The sequence below is a fragment of the Bicyclus anynana genome, chromosome 14, assembly GCF_947172395.1.
Source record: "Bicyclus anynana chromosome 14, ilBicAnyn1.1, whole genome shotgun sequence".
Lineage (NCBI taxonomy): Eukaryota > Metazoa > Arthropoda > Insecta > Lepidoptera > Nymphalidae > Bicyclus > Bicyclus anynana.
Genome location: NC_069096.1, coordinates 4,241,303 through 4,262,547, shown reverse-complemented (window position 1 = coordinate 4,262,547; position 21,245 = coordinate 4,241,303). Strand labels below are relative to the sequence as shown.

General features: G+C 35.6%; 2 protein-coding genes across 2 annotated transcripts; both read right to left on the bottom strand.

The window, feature by feature from the left end:
- Positions 1 to 4,532: 4,532 nt before the first annotated feature.
- On the bottom strand, positions 4,533 to 9,541 carry LOC112048201 (cold shock domain-containing protein CG9705). Its single transcript, XM_024085650.2, has 3 exons — positions 9,241 to 9,541; positions 8,419 to 8,541; positions 4,533 to 6,845 (listed from the first exon to the last, which is right to left on the bottom strand). Exons 1-3 carry the CDS (start codon positions 9,345 to 9,347, stop codon positions 6,695 to 6,697), a joined length of 381 nt encoding a protein of 126 aa, XP_023941418.2. The 5' UTR covers positions 9,348 to 9,541; the 3' UTR covers positions 4,533 to 6,694.
- An 857-nt stretch (positions 9,542 to 10,398) lies between these two features.
- Positions 10,399 to 20,671, bottom strand: LOC112048211 (tyramine beta-hydroxylase). The gene is made up of 11 exons (XM_024085665.2): positions 20,457 to 20,671; positions 18,327 to 18,556; positions 17,158 to 17,298; positions 16,623 to 16,886; positions 16,160 to 16,309; positions 15,840 to 15,972; positions 15,125 to 15,291; positions 14,282 to 14,464; positions 12,905 to 13,092; positions 11,220 to 11,376; positions 10,399 to 10,698 (listed from the first exon to the last, which is right to left on the bottom strand). The coding sequence occupies exons 1-11, from the start codon at positions 20,530 to 20,532 to the stop codon at positions 10,603 to 10,605; spliced, it is 1,785 nt and encodes a 594-aa protein (XP_023941433.2). The 5' UTR covers positions 20,533 to 20,671; the 3' UTR covers positions 10,399 to 10,602.
- Positions 20,672 to 21,245: the final 574 nt, after the last annotated feature.

The window sequence follows — 21,245 nt, the reverse complement described above, 5'->3', positions numbered from 1 at the left end:
CAGTGATGAATTGATAGTCTTCCATATAATGGAAATAGATGAAAAAATTAAATGTATTAGATTTAGATGATTAGAGAATTGCATACAGGTGTGGGTAATTTCAATTTTTGTTTTCAACAGCTCAGATTTAGTCGGTATTTTTATAAGTCTATATACGCTAGCGTTTAACTGTAATTCTAATTACCAATCCTGAAAAATTACATTACAAAACTATTCTGTGAAGATTTTTTTCTAACTTAGTCTTTTTTTTCTAACCTAGTCGTCTTAGATAGTGAGATGATGAGATGACTAATTGGAAACTAACACATGGCTTAAAAATAAGCATCGTATTTTGTGTACGTATTTAGTTAATAATCTCTTTATACAAGCGATGATTAATTCATTGAAGTTGATCGCACAGCATCTTGCGATAACTGCACATTCCACAACGCGTTTTGCAGCATTTTATAAGGATTTCCACAATACCTAAACACAGACTCCTAAATTCAATAACATAAAGGGGCGTAGGTACCGCTTATCAGCCGTACCAATGAATGATACAGAGCCCCTTATGTGTGTAAGCAAAAATTAGTAAAATGTTATCCACAATCGCACTTAATCTGGTGCTTCCCGAAAAAAAACATATAATCTGTCTATAGACTATCACTTCAGAAATTACAAAAGTTTAAAAAGCAATCTTTATTTCCCGGGTTAAGTGTGCGCCCAAATGTAGATTAAGTCACTGTCATGTTTTTGGGCACCCAACTAATTTTGATACAAGATCCCTTCAAGGCACGCTAACATAACATATAATTAAAATAGCATATCATCTTTCTCTTATCCACTTATAAATGAATCATATGAACTCTGTTTTTTTATTTTTTGAAAACCGCTGCATTTGTTTCACTCTGCTTTTATATATTCAGTTTACATTTTTAATATTAAATTAAAAGTTAATTTATTTTCAAGAAACCTTTATTTATACAGATGTTTAAGATAACTTAATATTCCATTCCAAATATCTAACGACTACATAATTATGTTTAGTGTTCTGACAGACTGATTAAACACACCAATAAAATACGAAATTTAACTGTATTAGGCTAAATTTTTTAGCGTAAATTGTTTGAATAATCAATTGTTAAATGTAAGAGGATCTTAAATGTCTTGCATTACAATGTTGGTGTTAGCATAATGTATTAAAGATGGCTTAAGTAAGACATAAGTTAAAAATTTACAAAAAAGCAATCATTTAGGTACTGTAGAAGTATGAAGGAATAAACTAAATATTGTTCAAACTGCCAAAAACATGTAAGTTTCGTCAAATGTAAAAAATGTAAAATGTTAATTTTGGCAAATAAATGTGATTGATACGCGATCAGTTTTATAGAATGCGAATAGTCAAAATTCCAAGAAAGTTCAAAGAAATTTTAATTTCAAATAGGAAGAAGCATGAGGAAGAAATAAAATGTATGTATGCTGTTTATTAAAGTAAATTCACGCCAATTATGTTGTACGCAAAATAACTAAATCGACAGAACTAAATGAGTAACGCAATCTTTCCTGCAATAAATGACAAGGTCAAGATTTCAGAAAATGTACCGACCAGAGTGTGTTAGAAAATTACCAAATGAAGCAGTCACAGACTTTTTATACTCATGCCTAAGAGCAGTTCTCATAATCGAAGCGAAATCTTGATGGAATTATAATTTTCAGGCATATTATAGTATTTTTATTTGTGGTAGTCAAGTGGTAATTTGGTGAAACAGTGACCTGTAGATTGTTTAAAGCATTTTTTTTACATACAAAACACTTCCTGAATAGCATTATTAGTAATGTCGATTTAATTATGTTTGTACAACACATATAGGTTAATGAATCGTGTTAACGATAAAACTAATTTAATTAATTAATTAAAATGTAATCGAGAGCCTTCATTTTGTACTAGCTGTGGTAACTGACAGATTAAGCTTTAAGAGTAATACTAATAGGGTACATGATAATAAATTATTTTTACGTTATTATTGTAAAATCAGCGCTTTTTTCATGTGAAGAAACCTATACTTTAATCGTGTATATTTTTTAAATTAATATTTATTCTTATTTACTTAAGTTAATAATCCAAACGCGTGCACCAATTAATTCGTTAGAAGCTGGATCAAGTAATTTGCGACCAAATTTACTTTAAGATTCATTGTTTCTTCAAAGCTGTTGTGGTTGTATCAGTTTGTTGCGCTTTTTTTGGGCATAAGTAATTAATATTATGAAGACTATCCATCTAGACGTTTAAACAATCACGAACTATAACCTTCTTATTGTCAGAGGCAAAGAAAATAACATGTAGTAGGAGAGCCGAGAAGGGGATTTTTGCAGTTACTCGAACGCGGCAGATAAACATAAGGGACTATACCCTGCACGTCGTTGAGTACCTCCACCAACAATGAGCCCTTAACATTGGTGGGTACGTTTAGGGCAACCAAAAAAAACTAACTTCAGAAATACTGAATCAGCACGTCAGATAAGGTAGATTATTTAATTACTAAAAGGTGTGTATTTCGAAAAAACCTATTTAGTTTAATGGAATGGAATGAGAGGGTCCCAAAGCTACAAAATAAAACCCTTATAGTTTAGTTACGAGCGCGATTAATTTTTTGCTTATTTTGAAGGAAATAATCTCTTCAATTTAAGTAAGTCGAAAGTAATAAAAATTGCTTTTGAAGTCTGTAGTTTTTTTACACCGCTAAAAGCGAAAAAAGTAAATAACCATTTATTCTTCCAATCATTTAATCTACCAAATGTAATCGGTCGCCATGACGCTTTAGTAACTGCAAATGTAGCATCACAGACTCCCCTACTATAGGAAAATAACAATGCCTTTCAGAAAAACTACTGCCGGTAATCAATTGTTTGAAAAATTCTACACTAAGTGCAGCCAAAAACTAGTGTGAAATTTAATTTCATATGCATAATATGTGATTTTTGAAACTACCGCCGTGTTTGGGCTTTTTAGGAATATAAAATATACCTACCTAATTTTATTGTAAGTGTAGTGCTTAGTTTCATTTACGACACATATTTGTGTTTCAAAATTGTTAATAAATAAATATACTGATATCGATGTATTTTATACTTAATCATAGTTTTATTATTGAGTGGTGATTGACTTATGAATTATTTTGTAATTCACTCAGTGATTTATAATATTTGTATAATTGATACACTATTATTGAATTTACTAATAAAATATTTAAACAATTCTTGTATTATTTCATTAGATAATTTACTTTATTTTCATTTAAATTTACTTTCATGAGAAGTTTAGAAAATTAACGAGCGACCTGAGACGCGCGCCAATAGGAAGAAGTTAAAAAATTACTATTAGATGTAAAATAACTAGTGTCACAAGTACCTTGATTACAAGTGGTATTAACATTTATTATTTAGGTTATTGTGGAGGAGAGGTATCAGTTTTAGTATAATAAGAGGGTCTTTGATGACTTGAGCTCAGTTGTTTGTTAGGCAGCGTAAACACCGTCACGCTGCCAGTCGCGTTAGTGATTTTGTTTAATAATGTTTTGTAACGTAATTATTGTTTATCATAAATTGTGTGGACATGGAGAAGATGTCGGGCAGGGAAGGTGAGTGCCGACTAGTTGGAAGGGATCCCTGCAGTCAAGGTCACAAGTCCTGGGATCTGCTCGATGTGTTTCCTCTACCACAAAATAATGGTACATTCACTGTCACTGCTACCCGTCAAGTCACACTAGTGGTCGATACCCTCATTTTCAATTTGATTGTTGATAAACATTCCACGTCAGATCACGTTTGGCTTTAGTATAGAGTGAACTCTACCTACAGTTATGGGGATGTCAGGTCTTATCACTGAGCCCCAAAAATCCCATCCTTACCTTCAATACATAAATCTCCTAATAAAAAGTGGATGTACAATCAGCGACCAAAAAACGTCCTCACTCAATGAGTGCCAAACACGACTTCTTGGCACTCAATTCAAGTAGTCTTATTTGCAAATTCAACCTTAAACTTAATCCTTAAGGTTGATTTGCTCTGATTTTGGGATTTAATAAATATTGGACTATATTTAAAGGCCTTTAGGTATAATTTTGTTTACCAATAATTGTAAAAAAAAAACTGTTAAAGTAAAATTGGCCAGTTTTTAAGTGAAATTTTCTACATGATTGTTCGTCCTTTTATTACAAGAGGTCAACGCTTAGATACCATCATTTATTATATCACGTGAGAGCTTTCAAGAACTACCTACTGATATACTGAGCAACGTTGAAGTGATAATCTAGAAATACACATATAATGCTAACATATGTAGGTAGATATATGATAGCGATAATCTTGATAGTTTTTTAATACTATACTCAATCTTATCATACTTATCTCGGCTTATCTCAATCTCTATTTATAGACATTATGAATTTCAAAACTGATAGTAAACCATCGAGGTAATGGGGAAATGGCATGTACATAACAGTGCCAGTAACGACTTCTTTTGATTTAAGTAGATGAAAAAATTAAAAAAAAAATCATTGTATACATATATTTATTGTACATCTACAATAACAAAATAAACAAGACAAGCATGGTATCATGTCGCACACTACACAGCTATGCTATATTTAAAATGGTGTATAAAATATTATGTTTAAAAAAACATTTAAATTACATAATTAATGTTAAAATTATAATACATATAAGTATATTTTATTTTCCATTCTAATATAATATATCTACATTAGAAGAATACAATGATTAAAATTATTATTAAAATATTCATTATGCGATTCGGCGAATATTAATGTAAGAACGAGGTTCCAAAGCAAGTTTGGAATTCACCATAAATGCAACAACTTATAATAATATAAGGAGCCATATATGCATGGTAAACTTTGGTTAATTCAAATACCTACTTGTTGACACTTGCTAGCTCAACTCAACCTTGGTTTTTTTTATATTTTTATTCTTTACAAGTTAGCTCTTGACTACAATCTCGCCTGATGTTAGGATGAAAATCCACGCACCTTTCGGTACATCTTTGCCCGTAGGGTGGTAAATAGCCACGGCCGAAGCCTTCCACCGGTCAGACCTGGACCGATTAAGAAAACCTCTCACGGCCCAGCCGGGGATCGAACCCAGGACCTTCATCTTTTAAATCCACCGCACCACGGAGGCCGTCAAGTTGATACTTAATTCAACTTAATTCTATATTTTTTTGCTTACATTTTTTCTTTTCCTTTTACAGTAGAATAAGATATTATATAGTTAATGCGCTTACGCAAGCTATTACCTGTGAAACAAACAAGGTTTCCTGATGTCATGTTTCTTTTTTTTTTTTACTAGTAAGCCCTTGACTACAATCTCACCTGATGGTAAGTGATGATGTAATCTAAGATGTTAGCAGGCTAACTTGTTAGGAGTAGGAAGATAATCCACACCCCTTTCAGTTTCTATGTAAAACTAATAGCCTATTGCTTGAGGAAGGCCATATAATGTAACAATGTTAAGCGAGTATAACCACAGTTATTTGTTATATGCTTGTCAATAAATTATGTTTACCATGAATATGAGGCATAAGAAATAAGTACATAAACACTACTTATAAAATAAAAATTAGGCCGTCTATGGAAATATTTTCATAATACACTTGTGGCATTTAATACATCTATATGTATAGATTTGCGCAAGGAGCCATTTACCCATAACTAAACATGTTATCAAAATTCTTACAAGATGGTAAAATCCTTCGAAAATTTAGCACCACATAAACTTTCTCACTTTCTTAAATACTGAATATTATCACATAATACAACATTTATTTAACCACAACATATTTGTGCAAAGTATGTTTAAAGGGTATACCAAATTCCATAGTTATAGCAATAGCAGTCAGTTGTTTGGTTTACGCGGCGTTGCATGAACTACTCATGACTAAGGGCCCATATGGGTTTGAAGTTTACTCAGACAATAATCACACGAAGTTAGCCGTTTTTCTATATCAATATTGTGGGAACCACTCACGTTGGTTTAAATTCGAAAAAAAAAAACAGCAATCTTAACATGACTTAACAGATACTTAAGCGAAATAAGCTTTTAAGACGAGTATAGTATGTGCCAAACTTACAGTCCTCACTGACGCTATTATACCTCACTAGGATATATGCTTGTAAGCTGTGCAGCTGCGGGTTTTGTATTCAGAGTTGATTTGAAATTTGGCATATACTATAGCAGTTCTTTAAAATAATCACACTTTTAAATAATTATTTTCTTTCATTAACTTTCCATAATTTAAAAGCAGCCACTTAAACAGTAAACTAGACAAAAAGATTGTCATTTCACTTGTACAATGTTAATAAGTTTTATTGTGAAATTGCTTTGCAATTGATTATTGTTTACTTGATATTGCATCAGCTTCTCAGGTATTTTGTTGGAACAAAGTGTCATTGCCTTACATGTGTCATTACTGTTAATTAATTCTCACAAACTTTTTTAAATTATCTGCTTCTATTCTCAGGTATGTTAACTGCTGGTGTTTATAGCTATGGATTTCGTTATTGCCCTTAGTTATTTCATACAACACTTAGGCCTCTTAGATAAAAATATGAAGAGGAGGGACAGCAAAAGATATTAAAGATAAAATATAAGAAGTTGGCTTCATTACATGAATGAAAAAATGATTGGTCGTCTGCGTTTACAACGGTTCATGCCACTTTAAGTGTTTCTCCTGAACTAGTTGGACAATTTTCACATGGACTGCTTGGTACTTCTCAAACTTAGGCGGGATTGGACAATGTCTATATGTGACCTCATCACCTGGCAGTGGCACATATTCTCCTTCAATACTGTAAGAAAAGTTATTATTAATTTATAACAGCAGTTATTGATCAAATTATTGGTTAGTATAGTAGTGTATATATATTTGAACAGTTTAAAATATGTAAAATAAATATTTGCAATGTTTTGTCCATATATAAAGTAAGTTCAGTTATCTACTTTCAAAACTTTATTTTTAGTAACACTAAAAATAAAGTTTTAAAGGTAGTCATCATCTAACAGTGAGTTAAAATATTTGCTCATTTGTCTTATATGCAGCATGTTTTTCAAAAACAAAAAATACAATTATACATTTTTATATAAATCATGATTCACATGACCCACCATTGTTCTTTATCAATTTTGTGATTAGCACATTTTTACATACACTATACCTACTAATACTCAAATATAATATAACTTTGAAATATAAGTCTTTTAACACAATATGCTAATTTATAACTTGTTTTTGCTGAATATGTTAACAAACATAGTACAACTAGTTATGTTATATATTCTAGAGAATAACAGTGCCTATGTGGTGAACATTGTATTATTCAATATGTAACCTAAAGTGACATGACAGCCTCCGTGCTAGTGGTATTGTGGTGGTCCTGGGTTCGATCCCAGGCTGGGCTGAATGAGTTTTCTTAATTGGTGGGAGGCTTCAGCCGTGGCCACCCTACCGGCAAATACCACTAAGCAATTTAGCTTTTTGGTACAATGTTTTGTAGAAACCGAAAAGGGGTGTGGATTATAATCCTACTCCTAACAAGTTAACCCACTTCCATCTTTGATTGCATCATTGCTTAATACCAGGCTAGATTGTGGTCAAAGGCTAACTTGTGAAGAATAAAAAATATAACCTAAAGTGAATAAATTAATGTGTATAAAAACTAAATACAATTCTGCAACCTAAACCACACCTAGTCATACAGAACCAAAATCCAGACGTTTTGAATTTCAGCAAATGTAAATTTATATAGGCATAACAATGTGCCATGTTTTCATATATCAAATATCTTCAGACCTAATTGGATTACACACTTTAGATATCATATATCATTACTGACACACAGTGCTCTATATTTTATGTACAACTTCATAGTTCATACAACTTAAGCTATCTATACTAGGGAGGAAAAGTTTTTGGTATTTTAGGCAGTAATCTCTGGAAGTAATGAACCAATTTTGAAAAAAATTTTACCAATAAAAACGAAATTTTTTGAGAGTATCATAGGCTATATTTTAACACAATATTCCTAGAAAAACTGGAGCTATATGGGTGTCTGCTAGTAACATGACACACACAACAATTGATTTTTTTAATGTTGTATGAGGCTTGTCCTTGACTACAATCAAGCCCTATGGAAAGCAATGATGAGGTCTAAAATGAACCATGTTTGCCTAGAAGATGTAAAATTATAAAAATGTATAAATAATTACCATTGATGTTCATACTTCAATCTAATTTATTTAATTTATTATCTGTTGCAGCTTTAAAATACATATTATTTTTTTGATGTGTTGCACTCATAATAATTAGGTAGCATTATCTTTGTTAAATTATGAAATGTGTAAAACATAAATTAGGTAACTTACTCAGAAATATGTAGAAAAATATCTTCGCCACCATTCTTAGGAGTCACAAATCCATGACCCTTTTCACGACAGAATGACTTTATTTTGCCATGCTCAATTGGATTTTGTAGAGCTCTTTCAGATCTGAAAAAAAGAACATTTTACTTACTTTGAGGACTCAAAGCTTCATAGGTTTAATATCAGGTAAAAATCTTCATCTTCATCTTTCAGTATTCAATAACTAGATTAGTTCAAAGCTAAATTGTGAAATGTGATTGTTACACATGAACAATTTGTGGTGAATTAATTTAAGAATTATTCATCTTATTAGTCATCTTTTTTTAAACATGACCAATATTTCTGATACATTAAGTATATTTAGTGAAAAGATTGTACTGAGACAATAGTGACAATGGTGAAATGAGGTGGGATTGATGCATACACTTTAAATTTAAAGTAGCATACATACTAGATAATGCAAATTTCAGTATGATATCTTAATTTGGAAGAGAAGGGATGCTCTGTGAGCAAGTTTTCACTACAGTTATTGTTGTACTCAAAACAAATATCCGCTAGGTACTAATAACGTAAATTAAACATATTGTCCAATAATTCGCGTAAAGCAATTGTAGGATTTGTGTCTACTATTTAAGTAAGTAATGTAACTATGTAACTTGATTAGAAAATACCATCCACACTACCTGTTATTTGCAAAACAATGAAAAAACACTGTTAATAGCGTTAATTTAATGGAAAAAGTAAATGCATTTATAACATACCCTACATTATGTCTCGCATTAACGGGCAGCTTATGAAACATGCAATATTGTTTGCAATACTCACGTCGAAGCAGTCCGATTTCTTCGAGTTATAATAGGGCTCGGCAACTGGAGATGTGCGTGTGTTTTGTTTGGGGAATCGTCGTTGTTAAAGCCGTTGTCGCTCGACATTTTTATGTCACTAACTACTTGTTTGATGAAACAATGAAAGAAAATTTAATAAAGATTAAAGTATGAATTGAACACTAGCAAATAAATTCATAAATTTCAATTTACTCGACTGATATATTCTTAAAATTCGCATGAAAATAATTACAAATCGTATAACCGGACCATTAATTCAAAGTCAAATGTCATAAATGTCAAGTAAAATGACATTCATTAGTCGAATGACATTTTATTTTGACAGTTTCATACACTCTAGAATTCTAGATAACATAATATTATACCATAGACCGCCAAAAAGATAATAGCTCCGTATTATAATTTTGGTGGTCTATGGTCCGGGACTGGCGTAAAATGAGCAGATTCAAACATGGATAGTATCTAATATCTATTAATATGTACTGTGTATCTAATTGAGTAAGGTAATGCTCATACTTATGTACTGTAGGCAACTATAGAGTTAATAAAAAAGAAACTATAGAGTTTGTACCTTACCTTAGTGAGTTTAGGAGGGGAGGGATTGAAAGGTCCACCCTCAACCGAAAGATCACCTACAACGAAGCGAATGTTGATTTTTCGAATAAAATTAAAATAGCCCTTTACCTACGATAATACGAAACATAGGTTCTCGTAAATCAATATTTTACTATTTTTCAAAATTAATTAAAAAAATTGAATAATAAAGTTTTCAAAATAATAAATTTTTCAAAAATTTATTATTTATTTATAAAGGGAAACAGGAAACTGATTGGCTCGATCAGGTGCCAGGTGGCTTTCATGTGCCACCTTTATTTTGCAATTTAATTTTTCAATAAAGCTTGTACAGCTCAACGGACTTTTTGTCTAGATAAAAACTATCTTTAATACTGAGAAAATGAAAAAAATGTTCATAGGTTTCGATTTTAATCCAAGGCATTACGAATTTCTTCCCTCTTGTGAATATCATTTGCATTCCTTAATATAGTAGTATACTGGGTAGTTCTAGATGGGTTTCTACCTAATACCTACCTACTTAATTTAATATTAAACACGGTAAGTAGATAAATAAATAAAAATGAAGTAAACTTTATTATCTTTATTTATTTACATTATGTTTCCATTTCTATCTCTTAACAACAAAGATATAATTTATTATACATTTAAGACTTGTAGGTATTATTTATTTATCACCCACATTTCACATTCTATGTGAAATTTAATATTAATATACGCAATTATTAGTTTTGATTATTGAATTATGTAGTAGATTAAAATAGAATAATTATTTTTTCATAGAATTGTAATGTTCAGGGCACATTCTTGGTTCCTCTGGCAAGGGGAGTTTAATTTTCGGCACACGGATCCCTTCCCAGTCGCCCTGAAAGGATAATAAGTTTTAAAAATATATCTATTAACTATAATATGGAAAAAACTTTTCTTTTCAAAAAATTTTTGTGAAAAAATTAAGTACAGTCGCTATTTTGACTTTGTTACTACCTATCCCATTTTGAAACTACCTTTAACTGAAAGACCAGCGTAGACAGAGAAATTATATAGAAGATAAGGAAGATTCAATGTCACGTAATTTTATTACACGATACAGTATGTTGAACTCTATCAAACAAATATTAAACTAAAAATTCGTATTAAATAAATATAGAGAAGCGCGGCGATAACATCTACGAGAATGTTGTTTTATGGACAAATTGAATAAAAACTAGACTTCAGATAGATACATAACATAACTAGTAGGAAGAAGTAAGAAGTCCTGGCTACGAAACTTAAGGCTGGTATAAAGACAGTCGAAAAAAATTTTCCGTCTAGCCATAGACAAGGAGAAATTTATAAAGATGACCACCGACTTTCAATAATGGAGAGGCACTTAGAGAATTAGCATACCTGAAATCGGTTCCCGTCGGACTTGTTGCACTGCATGGAGATGGGGGATTCTGTGTACAGCGTGTGCAGAGCCTTGGCCCGCAGCGGCGTCCACGGCGCGATCGCCAGGTAGTTGGCTCGCGGCGCCGCGGTCGGCTCTATCGATATGTTGTCCCATCTGAAATATAAACACCTATACTAGTAGTAGATAGCTGTTTTAGTAGCAGTGGAGCTCGTTCGAGGAAGTGCTGCAATTCGACGGCCCCCGTGGCGCAGTGGTATGCGCGGTGGATTTACAAGACGGAGGTCCTGGGTCCGATCCCCGGCTGGGTCGATTGAGATTTTCTTAATTGGTCTAGGTCTGTCTGGGGGGAGGCTTCCGCCGTGGCTAGTTACTACCCTACCGGCAAAGACGTACCGCCAAGAGATTTAGCGTTCCGGTACGATGCCGTGTAGAAACCGAAAGGGCTGTGGATTTTCATCCTCCTCCTAACAAGTTAGCCCACTTCCATGTTAGATTGCATCATCACTTACCATCAGGTGAGATTGTAGTCAAGGGCTAACTTGTAAAGAATAAAAAAAAAATAATCAATACATACACATAAACAAAAATTGATGTGTCTGATGTCTGTGATTTCTAAATAACGGTGTTTTCTCAAGTCATATGCAGTTATTTACACGATACCAATTACCAAACGTAATTTTTAAAAGGTTTTCTCTGTCTGTCTGTTTCGGAACAGTAATCTAATCTCTGGAACTCACTAGTTTCAGAAAATATATTTCAATATTATTGTTTCAATGCAGCATTGATGTGTTGTGATATGAAGGGCATAGTTGGCGGTGTAATAACAGGCGAAGGCGACACGGCATGGTACTTTGTTGGACATGTAGCATGCGTTTTTGAATAGTTACTCTGTTTATATGCTATGTTTTTCCACTTATCATCGTAATATGTAGTTGCGTAGGTACGTTGTCGATTTCATCCAACTAACATTATAAACGCAAAAAATTATATGGATGTTTGTTACTCTATAACGTCGCAAATACTAAACCGATTTAAAATGAAAATACATAATACCCTGGATTAACACAGGGTCTTGTCGCGAAAAAATCCATGGTTTCGCGAGATTTTCAAAACTAATGGTAATGATAGTATGAAAGTTTATTGCTCTTTTACGGCGCGACCATTAAACCGAATTAGTTGAGATAGATAATGAAAATAATTAACACATACTTTTTATCCCAGAAAAATTAAATTACGCACGTATTTACTTATTTTTCGTAGGGCGCAGCTAGTCCTACTAATATTATAAACGCGAAAGTTTGTATGGATGTTTGGATGTTTGTTACTCTTTGACGCCGCTACTACTGAAGCGATTTGGCTGAAATTTGGAATGGAAACAGATTTTACTCTGAGATAGACTTTTCAATCCAGAGTTTATCCCGAATAAATCCATGGTTTCCCGAGATTTGCGAAAACTGATGATTTTGATGATATGAATGTTTGTTACTCTTTCACGCCTCGACTACTGAACCGAATCACCTGAAATTTGGTATTAAGATATATTATAGCCTGGATTAACACATAGACTACTTTTTATCCCGGAAAAATCCATGGTTTCCGAGGGATTTGTAAAAAAAAAAAATTCCACGCGGGCGTCCGCTAGTAGTTAAATAAATTAGATATTTCTGAATATAGCTGTTACCGTTCCTCAAAGTCGAAGTAGTCCTCGAGCGCGGCGTTGGAGACGGCGCTCTTGCACACCTCCAGCTGCGTGGCGGGGTAGTAGTGCAGGTAGTTGACGCACATCTCGTCCGTGATGGCGTGCCCGCCGATGGTCGCGTTCTGTTTGCCCACGGTGTTGTACACGCAGGTCGTCTCTAAGTAGTCCCCCTGGAAACGAGACCATTTGACAAAGCTTTGGACAACCAGCATGTCACACAAAACCGCTCGCATGACGTCGCGTTCGGCTTAATGTTCTGTGTGACGTGTAGTCCATTGAAATGTTACATTTTTTAGGCTTTACCTTGCGTTTTTTAGAGGACGCAATTTTATTTTTTTGCTGTGTAGGGGGGTCAGTATAAATGTATTAATAAAAATATTAACAACTAGCTGACGCCGCGCGATTTCACCCGCGTGGTTCCCGTTCCCGTAGGAATACGGGGATAATATATAGCCTATAGCCTTCCTCGATAAATGGGCTATCAACGCTGAAAGAATTTTTCAAATCGAGTCAGTAGTTCCTGAGATTAGCGCGTTCAATCAAACAAACAAACAAACAAACTCTTCAGCGTTATAATAAGATGTATAATTGAGAGCACTGAAAAATAGTACTCACTTCGAAGCGCTGTAAAAGCTTAGCTGTTGACATAATGAAAAAATGTTTCGTATAAAATTTGTTTTTCAAAAAATGACCTACAAAAATGGTCTGATTTTATTTTTCGTAAAATGATAAAAAAAAGTTATATCGAAAAATATAAATTATTATATTTCTGGAATTTCTGAACATTTTTGCTTATAACTTTTTTATTTATTGTTCTACGACAAAAAGTTACTGAACCAAAGTTGTAGAGAATTTAATTTGCTAAATAAATATTACAAAAACTTTTTTATCAGATAAATAGTTTACGAGATATATCGTAAAAACCATTTCAACCCTTATTTTCAAGATGGCGGCCGCGGGACAAGGACAAGTTTGTGGGGTCGCCACGACCCCACAAACTTGGTTTTAGCTTTATACTGACCCCCCTACTCAGCAAAAAAATAAAATTGCGTCCTCTAAAAAATGGGCTAGTGGTTGTTTGAGTAAATCTTGACTATACAACGCGATATGCTTAAATATTCAGTTTACGGGAAGAATGGAAGAGATTGACATATTTTGCCGATCCCCATTTTAAGCGAGAAAAGGGAAAAGAGATCTTGAAAACAGAGGACGCCTTTAAGTTTTACCCTCGATCACCCCGAACCCATGGAAACTTGAGCCTTTGAGCCTTTTATTGAGGCCCATATTTAGCGACCAACTCGGATCCGTAAGTCATCACTTCAGTCAGCTCTTACTTCCTATACGTAGCACATTATTTACCGGTAACACTTTGACAGGACGGCGCAATATCCTGATCTCCTGGAAGTGCGTAGAGTAGTGCGTGTCCCTGTTGAGCAGGGGAAGCTCAACGCCGCGGCGCGCGTGTCGCGTCCACACCGCCACGCCCGTCAGATGCGTGTGCAGCTGACTGCCGAACACTGTAATGCCCTCTTCCGGAAGACCCTGCAATTGAATAATCAATCATCATCATCATAACAGCCGATGGAAGTCCACTGCAGAACATAGGCCTTTTGTGGGGACTTCAAAACATCCTGAGCCGCTTGCATCCAGCGAATATCTGCGACTTGCTTGATGTCGTCAGACTGTCAGTCCAATTTAGACACTGTAAGTGACACCGCTCTAGCGCGGACATCGCATTCTACGCGGGGCAACAAACCCGAATTTGACACCGCTCCAACGCAAGATAGCGAGCAATCGCAGTCCACCCGGGGTACCTGGGCTAATACCCCAGAAGACCCTTAGGCTCCTGGCCTGAAAGGGACTGGTAGAACATCACAAGGAGAGAAATTCCCCCTATGTCTTACCGGGCAAGGAGGTATTGTCTCGAGCGCCGTACACCCGACTCACTCGGGAAGAAATGACCCTCACGACGAAGTAAAATTTAAGTGTTTTTAACGGTTTTCCGGCCGGTTTTTCAGTAAATGATCCATTAGAATTAGCCCGGTCGAACAGAGAGACAGACAAAATTTTTAAAAAACATTCGTTTGTGTCATGTAAAAAATTACAAGCACTTGAAAAAACACAGTTATTTTTAAATCACAGACAGACACTTCAATTTTATTTACATGTAATAATGATGATTATTATTTGAGCATATATTACCACTCCCGTGCACTGCGGTATGCAGTATCCTGTGAGAGGGAACGCCTCCTGTCCTCCAGGAATCGCCATTTTGTCCGTGTACTCCAAGCCGAGCTCCATGATCGCTGCGTCGTATTTGCGCTTGTTTGCGGTTATATGCAGCACGATGCCCGAACTGTCTACCCAATCTGTAAAAGAGTAATAAAATATATTGTCACAGAAGGGAAGTAATTGATCATATAAGGGCCCCATTGTATTATTTTTGAGGCAAGGAATCTTAAAAATATCACTGTCCAGTTTATTGTTCACTGCCAAGGACAGTAGTATAAAAAAAAATCATGGAACCGTCTAATAAGACCAGCATTATGCAAGTGTAAGCATGTCACAAAAATACGACCCGAACTAAAGATATACTATATTATTATAGTTTTTGTATGGCCATTTGTTTTTATTTAAACACAGTGATCTCATTTGACGGTATCACATACCGTCAATGATGCCATAAGGTTTTAGCTCATCCTTTTCTTGATCAAGGCGATAACTTTACGTACTCCGTAACATCACCACGTTACGTAGCGTCGACGAGGCTAATCGGGAGATGGTTGACTCAAATTGGACTCAAATGAATTACTATGACCTTTAGAGGTCAAAAATTAATTCTGTGCTCCTGGCAAAAAAAAACTAGGGCGCTAGTTTAGACACGAAGGAATCTATAATATATGGGGTTAACACTTACCATTCCGCAACTCAGGGTTGTTGTAATGCACTTCGAGCATTACATATTTGTTCGCTTTGGGTCCCCCCAACGGCAACCCAGCTTCATCGGGATACGCAAAAGGAGGTGCGCCCATCGCCCACGCAGCTTTTACCTTCAAAAAGTTATTAGTATAAATAGAAACAAGAGCTTTGAAGATTTATTAAAATATTGAAACTAAACGAATAAATGTTGAATAGTTTGAAAGATCTAAGCGTACAGACCGAGGGAAGGGAGTTTGTTTTATAGGTAGGTACTACGGGTATGTTTAGATTAAGAAGACTAAAATATAAAAATCTCACTTTAGAACACAATTTTGTGGACTCCGGTCGTTTAGGATCGAAGCAATTACCCTCGTACAATGGAACATCCTCGTTAGGATCTGCATCGCAGTAGAACACTTCCATGTGATGTACCAAGCCTTCGTTACCCTTCGTAATTGTCGATTCGAACTGCAACAAAATTATTAGATTTTAAATTGAATAGAGATACAATTATAGATAGGATCAAAGAATTAGATTTGTTGAGTGAAAGCTGTAACGCATCAGATACATATGTGGGGTATAAAGCGACTATTTTGATTTCGTTACGTATCTACATTCTACACGTATTCACGTAAAACATATCTACGGCTGTGAACATGACGCACCACCTTGTACCAGGAGGTGTTGTCTCCGCTGGGCACCTTGACTTGAGCTCGCTGTTGGTGATGCGGAGTTTCTCGCCGGGCTGTTGAGGTGCTGACGGCGGAGTTAGTATGTTCACCTTGATAATGTGATGTTCATTGTCAGCGACGTAGTCCGGCAGACGCACCACCTTGCACCAGTAGGTGGTGTCTCCGCCGGGCACCTTGAGCACGCTGTTGGTGATGCGAAGTTTCTCGCCGGGCTGTTGAGGTGCTGACGGCGGAGTTAGTAACCGGACGCGAATGAAGCCGCGGTCGTGGGGCGATGTGCACGATATACACAGGCCTTTGGATGAAAACAGCTTGTCGATCCCTCGGGCCCAGATAACGTGGACTGTGCCATCCTGGACAGATTAAAAATAATATTAGCCATATTATCTTTTCCATATTTTGGGGAATAAGTTCATAGCGTTTTTATAAAATAATTCTCGATGTTTTTCTGGCAACAGGCAAAGATCGTCTGGTCTGGTGTCGAATAAGTTGTTGAGCCATTTGTTAAAGACCTCTTTATTATCATAGGTAGGTAATCGGTATTATTGTAAAAGCAAATAAGTGGACAGTTTGGTTTAATAAATAAATTAGGTACCATAAACTTTTTGAATTAACATCGCATACCTCAATCAAGTAGTCATCGTGATCGCACGTGTCGAAGTCACGTTCGAATACCACGCTCCTGCTTTTTAAGTCAACGTGAAAGCCTTCGCAGTTCTGATGGACGTCTCGCAACAATCTCCCGTTACCATCTGCATGCATATCCTATAAAAATAGGCTATAATTTAATTAAAAAAAAAAAATTGGTTGCCTGTAAAGTCGGTATACGGGCGAAAGTTTTACGTGACAACGACTTATATATACTTATTCAAATTATGAATATTCACATTAAATAATTTTAATGTGAATATTCATAATTTGAACCGGTGTGTATGCCTATCTCTCTCACTCTCTCTCTCTCGCTCTGTTTCTCTCGCTCTTAGGCGGGCTAACTGTGCTCGAGTGGAAGGGACGCGTGCCTTTCACTTTTTATGTCTGTCTCTCTCGCTCTTAGGCGGGCTAACCATGCCCGAGTGGAAGGGACGCGTGCCTCTCACTCGCTCTCATTGTGAGCGCATAACGTGAGCGGAGCGTAATGCAGTTTCTTGAAGTGTCACCCGGCAAACCAATTTATAAGACGTTGTCACGTCAAAAATTATGCATATGTAGTATAGTAGGTAAAGGTAGAATAGGTAAGTTGCCAATTCGAGAAGTTGAGGCTCAAAAAATGTCCGTTTCCATCCGGTAAATGTCATAACGACGGACAAGAGAACTATTATTTTTCGTAAACAGGTACCTAACCGACTAACCCTAGAGTAAATACTCCAAGTATAAGTAGCAAAATCAAATCATTATTTTATTAACTCTATTCAAAGTCACTCAGCGGTCAGCGGGCGATGGAGCGAGCTATGCTTGGAGTTTTTCTGCATGATTGAATCAGAAATGAGGAGATCCGCAGACGAACCAAAGCCAATGATATAGCTCAGCGAGTCGCGGAGCTGAAGTGGCAATGGGCAGGCCACATAGGCGACGACGTTGAGGTCCCAAGGTGTTGGAATGGCAACCCCGCACCGGAAAGCGCAGTGTTGGTCGACCTCCCACTAGATGGATCGAAGACATCAAGCGGGTTGCAGGGAGCCGCTGGATGCTGGCGGCTCGAGACTGATGTGCTTGGAAGACTATATCCAGCAGTGGACGTCCATCGGCTGATAATGATGACGAATAAACTATTGCTACTATTCAAAATCATTTACCTCAAAATGGTCACGCCCTGTGTAATCAGTCCAAACCAAGCATACGTCGGAGTTTTCCAAGTCACCTCGATCGGAAAAACCAAGCGCAAACCAATTGATGGAGGGCGCCTTCTTAGAAAACTCCAGACAAAATCTAAGTTTGCGAGCCGCATAGTCTACCCTCCATTTTAGTGTGATCTCGCCTTTGGGATCCAGAACCGATTCACTTCCAGCAACTAAGTTACTTATCGCTGAAAAAAATACAATTTATTACCGGCTTATAAATTAGTTTTCAAATAAAAAATGTACTAAAAGTCTTTTGAATAAACAGATATTATGGTCACACGATTTATAATTCGTCTATATATGTATAAAAATCAGTTGTTTTATCTATCTAAAACTCAAAAATATCTTGATTGCTTTGAATATTTTTTGTTTCTAATCAAAATCGGGAAAAGTAAAACAGCAAAGGGAGAAATGAAATAATTTAACACAGTGGCGTAGCGTCAAGCGTGCGAAACAAATCCCGAAAAATCTCTTTAGTTTTTGATTTACCCAAATCTCGCCTTTCACCACAAAGTAAAATTGGTACCAAAATGTTTGTAGTAACATACTGCTACTACACAAGATGTAATAATTATTTTTTGGGGTTTTTTTTTCAGGAAGAACCAGATTACGTGCGTGGATAATATTTTACTAATTTTTGCTTTCCCCTTACATTGATAAGGCTGATACGGCGGTAGCTAATCGGGCCCTGATTTAACATATTGTGACGGCTATGTCTTAGATACTTAAAAAATTAAAATTTAACATTTTAATAAAAATTTTAATAAAAAAAATTCAACCGACTTCCAACTCAAAAATTAACCTACACTAAAAAGCAAAAAATAACATCTTACCTATGTGCTACCTTCTGATCAGTTTGAAGGCGGTGCCAAGCCAGTGATGTTTTAATTCAAGCCTTTTAAATTACGCAATTTCTGTGGTTCTTTCAGATACAGCTTTAATTAAAACATGACACTGGATTGGCACCGCCTTCAAACTGATCAGAAGGTAGCACATAGGTAAGATGTTATTTTTTGCTTTTTAGTGTAGGTTAATTTTTGAGTTGGAAGTCGGTTGAATTTTTTTTATTAAAATTTTTATTTTTTAATTTTTAGTGTTAGCACACCTACTGAGTGTGAACAGACTGTCCTCCGTCTTCATCACCAGACCCCCTATGCAGTCACAATCCATATGGGTGGGAAGTTCTCATCAATATAAAATTTATCAAGTCCAAACACAAGGTAGCTACTGTGAACCGTCGAGGAGTTTCCTTAACTCTCCTTCATCTTCATCACCAGACCTCTAATACAGTCATAACCTATCCAGGTGGAAAGTTCTCATCAATACAAAATTATCAAGTCAAAACACAAGGTAGCTACTATGAACCGTCGAGGAGTTCCCTTAACTATCCTTCGTTTTCTTCACCAGACCCCTAATACAGTCACAACCCATCTAGGTGGAAAGTTCTCATCAATACAAATTTATCAACTCCAAACACAAGGTAGCTACTGTGAACCGTCGAGGAGTTCTCTTCACTGTCCTTCGTCTTCATCATCATACCCTTAATACAGTCACAACCTATCTAGGTGGAAAGTTCTCATCAATACAAATAAATTAAGCCCAAACAAAAGGTACCTGCTGTAAATCGTTGACGAGTTCCATCGTCTGTGTATCGGCTCCATCATCAGACCAACTCCAGACCTTCATAAAATTGTAGTGGTTTAAAATACCTTATGGAAACACTAACAAACGCACTAGCCGTCTCTACGATTTTCAAAAGTTCCCCTCGATTTCTCCAGGATGCCATCATCAGATCCTGACATGAAAAAAATGGGACCACCCTGGAATCAAACCCTTCACAACAAAAAAAGAATTTTCAAAATCGGTCCACAAATGACGGAATTATCGCTGGACATACATAAAAAAAAAAAAAAAAAAAAAAAACATACATACAGCCGAACGTAGAACCTCCTCCTTTTTGGAAGTCGGTTAAAAATTATTTTAATATGTTTTAAATTTTGTTTTAAACGTTAAACAATTATAAATCAACGTAATCAACTAATTTGAAAACTATGCAAATTATTTAGGAAATATAAAATCGCTTACCTGATTTATTAATTGTAAATGTATAATGATAATAAATTAACGTAAAAAACACGGTAGCAACGCACTTAATCTTCATGATTTCGTTTACAATTACATTACATTACCAGTTACATGTAGTAAAATCTATGGCTGAAGCTAAAGCCTCGATATCTTTATCCTTTGAAAGCCGAAGTGTAAATGAGGCATCTGAGCCAAAGGCGGGATAGAAATGAGGCGCCTTTCGTAGCTCGTAGACGCTACGAATGTGTAGGGTTACCATATACTATGGATAGGGTACAGTTAGCAAGAAAAGTTCGATTGCAAATTATTTTAAAGTACCTAATCTCTTCTTGACACAGGTACATAGGTACATATAGATGAAAAGGAAACAAATAAATAATCATTTCTTTTAATGTCCTTTGTTCTATATGTACCTCACCTCAAAGATCAGTGTGATTCTCAAATAAAGAGTTTATATTAAGAGAAAGCCGCCGTGATAGTCCAGTGGATATGACCTCTACCTCCGATTCCGGAGGGTGTGGGTTCAAAACCGGTCCAGGGCACCGGGCAACACCTCCAACTTTGGTGTTGTGTGCATTTTAAGAAATTAAATATCACGTGTCTCAAACGGTGTAGGGAAAACATCGCGAGGAAACCTGCATACCAGAGTTTTTTCTTAATTCTCTGCGTATGTTGAAGTCTGCCAACCCGCATTGGGCCAGCGTCGTAGATTATTGGCCTAAACCCTCTAATTCTGAGAGGAGACTCGAGCTCAGCTGTGAGCCGAATATGAGTTGATAATGACGATGA

What these genes read in the sequence shown, in the direction of transcription:
- LOC112048201 (XM_024085650.2), bottom strand. Translation starts at nt 9,347, where the DNA reads ATGTCGAGCGACAACGGCTTTAACAACGACGATTCCCCAAACAAAACA. An exon ending in AGAAATCGGACTGCTTCGAC is followed by an intron (nt 8,542 to 9,240) that starts GTGAGTATTGCA and finishes TCTTTTTTTCAG; the next exon opens with ATCTGAAAGAGCTCTACAAA. An exon ending in ATTTTTCTACATATTTCTGA is followed by an intron (nt 6,846 to 8,418) that starts GTAAGTTACCTA and finishes CTTTTCTTACAG; the next exon opens with TATTGAAGGAGAATATGTGC.
- LOC112048211 (XM_024085665.2), bottom strand. Translation starts at nt 20,532, where the DNA reads ATGAAGATTAAGTGCGTTGCTACCGTGTTTTTTACGTTAATTTATTAT. An exon ending in ATGAACATCACATTATCAAG is followed by an intron (nt 16,310 to 16,622) that starts GTGAACATACTA and finishes ATTTTGTTGCAG; the next exon opens with TTCGAATCGACAATTACGAA. An exon ending in GTCCTGTCAAAGTGTTACCG is followed by an intron (nt 13,093 to 14,281) that starts GTAAATAATGTG and finishes TCTCGTTTCCAG; the next exon opens with GGGGACTACTTAGAGACGAC.